Consider the following 8,245-nt stretch of genomic DNA (forward strand, 5'->3'; position numbering starts at 1 on the left):
GGGCATGTGGAGGTCCTCCTGGGCTCTGCAGTTGGGTGGGTGAGGGGACGTCTGTGGTGCATAGGCCCGTGGTGCCTCTCGAGGGTGTTAGGGGGGCTAAGTGGTGGCACCTGCTCCTTTTCCTGAGTTGAGCTGGCCGGTCTCCAGAGGTGGGGTGGGGGGGCATGCTCCTGGGGAGTATCTGCAGCTGGTGTCCGTGTGTTGGTTTTGGGCGTGGTTGCGGGTTTGGTGCTCGGGATGGGGGCGGGGGTTGCGGGTCGCGGGTTCAGGTCTCGGCCCCGTGGTCGGCGGGTTGGCGTACCGCTGGGGTTGCCTGCCCTGTGGGTTGGGTGGCTGGGCTTGTGTGTCCTTCTGTGTCCCATGGGGGTGGGGGGGGCATTGATTTGGTCACACTTTGCCTCTCTCCCAGTGCCTAAACTCATACTCAGCACATACACCCCACAATAGGTCTTGGGCTTGCGGGATGGGGTGGGTGCAAGCTATGTGGGTCGGGATGCGACGGGCAGCTGCCATCTTGCCTGTCACGCTCCTGCCTCAGCGTGCTGCCTGTCCATCCCGAAATTTGAATCCCACTCATATTAGCTTAGAACACATACACTCGCCCGGCTTGCGCTTTGTGGCTTAGGGTGTGCTGCCACCTGGAGGGGCAGTGGAGAGTGCCGCCTGGCGCCTTCCGGGGCCCCTGTGGGCTGCTTGCTTTTGTGGGTGTGTGTTGGGGCGTGGGGGGCGGCTGTCGGTCTTTTGCTCCTGCTGCGCAGCTTCTCTGTGTCGGACACCCCGGGTGCCAGCGGCGGTGGAGGGCCTGTATATCGGGCTGCCTGCTGGCATCGGCAGGGGGGGAGGCTAACATCCAGGTGCCCCTCGCTGAGCACACTCTGCTGCATGGATGGCCACTCGGCACTAATGCCTATAGGGATATTGGTACCATTATACTATCAAATATTTACTAATTATAGTATATATTATAGGGATATTGGTACTTTTATACTATCAAATATTTACAACATATAGTATATATTATAGGGATACTGGTACCATTATACTGCCAAATATTTACCACTTATAGTATATATATTATAGGGATATACTATCAAATATTTTGGTCCAGATTCTGATGGGTTCTTCTCTTGTAGTGCATTCACTGCCAGACCATAGTTTCCAGAGGCACTGATTTGGAGCCCCAGGTCATCATAGGACGGGGTGTGATCGAGGGTGGTGTTTCCTAGGGTGAACATCCAGACGCTGTTCTGTAGGTGACAGCAGCACCAGGTCGTCTGCATAGAGCAACCATTTGACTTCCTTGTTGTTAAGGGTGCGGCCAGGGGCTGCAGATGGTACCAACAACACGGCTAGAAGAGGGTGGAGATAAGCTGCATCCCTGACTCCTCCATGGAGACATTAAGGTTTTCCTGATTTTACCTTTTTAACGTTGTCTTCTAATTATTTTATTGTCATTTGGTAATCAAGTGTCTTGTGGTTGTTCTTGATGTTGTTTCACGGTTTCTTCATTTCTCTTGTGTTTTGTTCTGGTTGGACGTCACAGACTGTTCATTGATATTTCTTCACGTATATGGAAATGTTTATCACATTTGATGATGATTTGATTTAATTGAAGCCAGACATGTGTTAGTGCTTTTTTGATGTGTTTCAACTGCCTCACCTCTCCAATGTCCGGGTGTCCTGAAACCACCTGTGTGTAGGTGTGCTTCCTCTCAGGGGGCAGCAGGGGGTGGTGCTGTGCTGTGTTCCTGTATGGGGTGCTGTGCCAGGTGTGTTGTCTTGGGGCGTGGCGCCAGAGCCTGACTGCTCTTCACTGGCTGGGTTCCCCTGGGTGGAAGACTCCTATTATGGGTTCTGTTTGGTAGGAGTCTAGAGGGCTGGGGTCATTTGGGCGGAGATCTAGGAGGCTGGGATTCTCTGGATGGAGGTCTAGAACACTGGGATCCTCTGGATGGAGGTCTAGAGGGCTGGTATCCTCTGGGTGGAGGTCTAGAGGTTGGGGTCCTCTGGGTAGAGGTCTAGAAGGCTGGGGTCCTCTGTGTGGAGGTCTAAAAGGCTGGGATCTGGTAGGTTGGGGTCTGTTGGGTGGAGCTTTCCTCTCTCTTGGGTGGTGGGGTGTGTGATGTTGCGGTACAGCTGGAATATCTCCTCCCTAGGTTGTTGCTCTTCTCAGGTCCTCCGCCAACATCCAGGCGCAGTGCAGGTGTAGCTTGTGGTGTAGGTGGTCAGCCGTTAGATTGGGGTGATGGGCGATAGTGACGTAGGTCAGGCTGCAACAGTCTGTGGTGATCTTGTTGTTGATCTTACTGATGGTGTCACAGGGGAGGTGTGTCTGTGGTACTAGGGTGGAGATGGTGATGGTGGCTCTGGGAAACTCTTGGTGGGCTTTCCTAGCCACCTCCGTCAGGTAGGTGTATGATGATGATGATGATGATGCAGTCAGACTGACCTAGGTGGGCGTGGCAGAGCAGCTGTCAGTGTGAGTGCACCGGAACACACTGACTGTGTCTGGAACAGCTTCCTGTGATGGAGGATTTTGTTGTTGCAGTTTTGGGGGGCTCTGGGGGGGTAGGGGTCCACCTCCCTCCACCAGGGCCGGTGTAGTCACATCGAATCCGACCAAATATCACACTGAGATTTAACTTTTTACATGTTTTATTAATGTCATATTTTCAAAGGCAGGAAAACCAGGGTTATATATCACTATATATCAGCAAGGTCAGAGGTCACATTGAAGGTCACAGCAAGGTCACAGTGAAGATCAGAGGTCATAGTGAAGGTCACAGGGAAGGTCAGAGGTCACAGTAATGGTCAGAGGTCACGATAAAGGTCACAGTTAAGGTCATAGGCCACAGTAAATGTCCCAGAGAAGGTCAGAGGTCACAGTGAAGGTCAGTGAAGGACAGGGGTCACAGTAAAGGTTACAGTGAAGGTCAGAGGTCACAGTGAAGGTCAGAGGTCACAGTAAATGTTCCAGAGAAGGTCAGAGGGAAGGTTATAGGTCATAGTAAAGGGCACAGTGAAGGTCAGAGGTCACAATGAAGGTCAGTGAAGGACAGAGGTCACAGTAAAGGTTACAGTGAATGTCAGTGGTCACAGTGAAGGTCACAGGGAAGGTCAGATGTCACAGTGAAGGTCACAGGGAGGGTCAGCGGTCCCAGTGAAGGTGAAGAGGTCATAGTAAAGGTCAGACATGACAGTGAAGTTCACAGTGAAGGTCAGAGGTCACATTGAAGATCACAGCAGGGTCACAGTGCAGTTCAGAGGTCAAGCCCCTCCCTCTGGAAGACCAGCTCCATGGCCACCTCGACGTCCTCCACAATGTGGTCTGGTGTCATCAGGTCCGGGTCCTGGTGACCTTTGAACTCTGTCTCCACGGCAACGCTGCTCGGGTCGCTAGGCAACGCAGAGCGGGGGTTGTACACCCCAGTGCACACCTGGAAAATACAAGGTAGACTGCCTGTATGACTGTCTGGCTTGGTTACGTGTCTGTCTGACTTGCTGAAGGATGTTATTGTCTGTTTTGCTGTCTGTCTGTCTGTATTTACCAGTATAGACTGACACCGGGTGGCAGTGGGTGGGGCCAGCTGATTTTCCCAGGCTGCAGTACCCATGTCGTCCCTCATCGCCTCCGGAGCTGTTGTTCCGCGGGTGGCCATCTTGGCAGAGGTTGCCACGGTGACATGCCCTTGTGCCAGGTAGCGGTTGAACATGTTGGCACCGTAGATGTCAGTCGTCAGGTTGTCTCTGAACACGCAGAACGATCAGACAGACAGACAGGAGGTCAGACAGACAGACAGACAGACAGACAGGTAGTCAGTCAGTAAAACAGACAGCAAGTCAGACAGACAGCTAGTCAGAGAGACAGGCGGTACCCCACAGCATAGATGGTCCTGGCCGGTGCACCCCCCCTGGTGGCCACCTGCTGCCGCAGCAGCACCTCAGCGTACTGGTAGGACAGTAAACTGGGTTTTCCCATGAGCGCCTGGTACAGCAACTTCCTGCCGCTGAACTTCCTGTAGACGCTCTGGAGGCAGAGCAGGAAGACGCCGTGCCCAAACCTGCAGGTAGACATACTGTGTGAAGACATAGATATAAACTGTATGTACATACACACAGTACCTGTAAGTGTGGACACACCTCCTCATTCAAGTTTTTCTTTCATTTTACAATTTTCTACTGAGGGAATACATAATAATAATGGCAAACTGTGAAATAACTTTGGAATTTGGAATTATGTCATCATCAATAAAGTGTTCTTCAAAGTATTTTGGTCTTCATCACAAGTTCTCTCCAGCAGCTTATACATACATTGATCAGATGCTTTTATCCAAAGTGACTTACAATTATTCAAACAGGAGTACAGTGTCTTGCTCAAGAAGCCTGGGATTGAACCAGCAATCTTTAGATTACTAGACGGCCAGCTCTACCTCCTGGCCTACCATACCCCAACATTCAAACATACATACATACAAACATGCATACAAACATACATATACATACATATACATACATACATACATACATACATACATACATACATACATACATACTGTACATACATATACATATACAGTACATACATAAACTTCAGCAGTATGTATACATTCAAATATACATACATACATACATACATACATACATACATACATACATACATACATACACACATACATACATACATACATACATACATACATACATACATACATACATACATACATACTGTACATACATATACATATACAGTACATACATAAACTTCAGCAGTATGTATACATTCAAATATACATACATACATACATACATACATACATACATACATACATACATACATACATACATACATACATACATACATACAACATGGAGGAAGCTAAATAGAGCTGCAGCAGGAAGGAGGTGTTGCATCCAAGCTAGCTAGCATGCTAACCTGCTGCTGTGTGTGTGTGTGTGTGTGTGTTACCGTGGAGATGGGGCGTCAGCCATCCAGGTGAGGTCAGTGTTGCAGGCCAGCACGGGAAGGTGGGCGTCAGCCTTGGGGACGTGTGCAGATCCTGGCCTCCCATTGGTCATCAACACGTCCATCAGCAGCTGCAGGTTCGTCTCCCAGCGAATCGGCTCACCAAACAGAACGATGGCTGGAAGCAGGTTTGCCGAATGATGAGATGATTTAATGACTTGTTGGGTGACTTAGCGACTGGTTGGAAGACTTACTGACTGGTTGGTGAATACTGACTGGTTGGATGACTAACTGACAGGCTGGATGACTTACTGACTTGTTGGATGACATACCGACTGGTTGGAAGACTTACCGGCTGGTTGGAAGACTTACTGAATGGTTGAAAGACTAAATTAATGGTTGGTGACTTACTGACCGGTTGAAGACCTCCTGACTGGTTGGATGACTTACCGACTTGTTGGATGACTTACTGACTGGTTTGTGACTCACTGACTGGTTGAAGACCTACTGGCTGGTAGGAAGACTTATTGACTGGTCAAAGACTGGTTAACTGATGGGTTGAAGACAAGTTTACTGACTGATTTAATGACTTACCAGCTGGTTGGAAGACTTACTGACTGGTTTGTGACTTACTGACATGTTGGATGACTTAACGACTGGTTGGAAGACTAAATGAATGTTTGGTGACTTACTGACTGTTTTGATGACCTGTTGACTAGTTGGATGACTTACTGGCTGGTTGGGAGACTTATTGACTGGTTGAAGACTTACCGACTGGTCGGAAGACTTTCTGACTGGTTGGAAGACTAAATTAATGGTTTGTGACTTACTGACCGGTTGAAGACTAAAACAATGGCTGGTGACTCACTGACTGGTTGGATGACTTACCGACTGATTGGAGGACTAAATTAATGGTTGGTGACTTACTGACTGGTTGGATGACTTACTGACTGGTTGGAGACGTACTGACTGGTTAAAGACTGGTTAACTGATGGGTTAAAGACATGTTTTCTGACTGATTTAATAACTTATCAAATGGTTGAAGACTTACTGACTGGTTGGAAGACTTTCTGACTGGTTTGTTACTTACTGACTGGTTGGATCACTTACTGACTAGCTGGAAGACCAAAAATATGGTTGGTGACTTACTGACTGTTTGAAGACGTACTGACTGGTTAAAGACTGGTTAACTGACAGGTGAAAGACATGTTTTCTGACTGATTTAATGACTTACAGGCTGGTTTAAGACTGGTTGGTGACTTACTGACTGGTTGGATGACTTACCAGCTGGTTGAAGACCTACTGACTGGTTGGATGACTAATCGATTGGTTGGACAACTTACTGACTGGTTTGTGACTTACTGACCTGTTGACGACTTACTGACTGTTTGGATGACTTACTGATTGGTTGAAGACTTACCCGCTGGTTGGAAGACTTACCGACTGGTTGGATGAGTTACTGACTGGTTAAGAACATACCAGTTGGTTAAAGACTGGTTAACTGACTGGTTAAAGACATGTTTACTGACTGGTTGGAAGACACACCAAATGGTTAAAATACAACTAGCTGGTTGGAAGACTTACTGACTGGCCGGAGGACTTACAGACTGGTTGGATGACTTATTGACTGGTGGGAAGACTTTCTGACTGGCTGTATGACTTACTGACGAGTTGAAGACTTACTGACTGGTTAATGATTGGTTAACTGACTGGTTAAAGACCGGTTTACTGACTGGTCAAAGACGGGTTTACTGACTGGTTGAAGACAAGTTTACTGACTGGTCAAAGACAGGTTTTCTGACTGATTTAATAACTTACTGACTGGCTAAAGACTGGCTTACTGACTGGTTATAGGCTTGCTGCCTGGTTTAAAGACATGTTTACTGACTGGTTTAAAGACTTGTTTATTGACTGGTTTAAAGACAGGTTAACTGACTGGTTTAAAGACAGGTTTACAGACAAATTAAAGACTGGTTTAGTTATTGGTTTTAGGACTTACTAACTGGTTTAAAGACACTGACTCGTTTAAAGACTGGTTAAGTGACTGGTTTAAAGATTTATTGGCTGATTTAGAGACTGAATAGTTTACTGACTGGTGTAAAGACTGGCTTATAGACTTACTGACTGGTTTAAAGAAATGTTTACTGACTGTGTTAAAGACTTTTCATTGACTGGTTTAAAGACAGATTTACCGACTGGCTAAAGACTGTTTTAGTTATTGGTTTAAGGCTTACTGACTGGTTCAAAGACAGACTTACTGACTGGGTTAAAGACTGCTTTAAAGAAAGCGGTTTAAAGACTGGTTTAGTGACTGTTTAAAGACTTACTTACTGGTTTAAAGACAGGTTTACCGACTGGTTAAAGGCTAGTTTAGGTATTGGTTTTAATACTTACTGACTGGTTTAGAGATATTGACTGATTTATTGACTGGTATAAAGACTGGCTTGGTGACTGGTTTAAAGACTTGTTGGCTGGTTTAAATACACTGACTGGTTTACTGACTGGTTTAAAGACTTGTTGGCTGGTTGCGATAACTCACCCTCCACTCGAGGAAGCTCCTTCAGAGGGGAAACCTGGAACAGAAAGGGTTACTGAGAGAGAGACAGACGGGCAGAGGAACAGTCGGTCAGTCAGACAGACAGACAGGACCTACCGGTACTCTGCCGTGCCTGTTGTGGTCCATGGCATCCAGCAGGGGGAGCCGCTCGCTCAGCTGCTCCATCGTCACCACGTTGGTGAAACCAAGACTGGGCGGAGTTTAGGAAAATACACAACCACATACTACTACTACAATGACCTGGCAGTGGTCGTAGTACACACTACTCAGTACTCTGTACTCAGTAATCAGTATTCGTTACTCAGTACTCAGTATTCAGTTCTCAGTAATTAACGTTCGGTACCTGGTACTTAGCACTCAGTACTCGTTACTCGGTACTCAGTACTCAGTACTCAGTACTCAGTACTCAGTACTTAACATTCGGTGGTCAGTATTCAGTAATCAGTATTCGTTACTCAGTACTCGGTATTCGGTTCTTAGTACTCAGTATTCAGTACTCAGCACTGAGTACTCAGTAGTACTCAGAGGATACTCATGGGCAATCTCCTCCACGGGTCCTTGTCCTGAAACTACGACACATTTGTTATGGAAGCTGTGGAACATCTGTAAAGGACTGTGGGAAAGCACCACCTGCTGCTCCGTCACCTGGGGGAGAGAGGGTGGAGGTGAGACAGGAGGCAGAGGTCAGACAGGGGTTGAAGGTGAGACAGGAGGTGGAGGTAAGA

At 47.3% G+C, this 8,245-nt stretch overlaps 1 protein-coding gene across 1 annotated transcript in view; it reads right to left on the minus strand.

The window, feature by feature from the left end:
- Window positions 1-2,691: 2,691 nt before the first annotated feature.
- The window catches only part of LOC307230784 (haloacid dehalogenase-like hydrolase domain-containing 5), a gene marked incomplete at its 5' end in the record, with an annotated part of 6,069 nt that continues 515 nt past the window's right edge, over window positions 2,692-8,245 (minus strand). Inside the window, 7 exons of the mRNA XM_080001218.1 lie at window positions 2,692-3,437; window positions 3,549-3,747; window positions 3,876-4,061; window positions 4,967-5,141; window positions 7,503-7,536; window positions 7,617-7,710; window positions 8,053-8,165. Coding sequence (XP_079857344.1) covers window positions 3,261-3,437; window positions 3,549-3,747; window positions 3,876-4,061; window positions 4,967-5,141; window positions 7,503-7,536; window positions 7,617-7,710; window positions 8,053-8,165 — 978 coding nt within the window. The 3' untranslated portion in view covers window positions 2,692-3,260. The remainder of the gene's footprint in view (window positions 3,438-3,548; window positions 3,748-3,875; window positions 4,062-4,966; window positions 5,142-7,502; window positions 7,537-7,616; window positions 7,711-8,052; window positions 8,166-8,245) is intronic.

Source organism: Zeus faber (genome assembly GCF_960531495.2).
Source record: "Zeus faber genome assembly, chromosome: 5".
NCBI classification, from domain to species: Eukaryota; Metazoa; Chordata; class Actinopteri; order Zeiformes; family Zeidae; genus Zeus; species Zeus faber.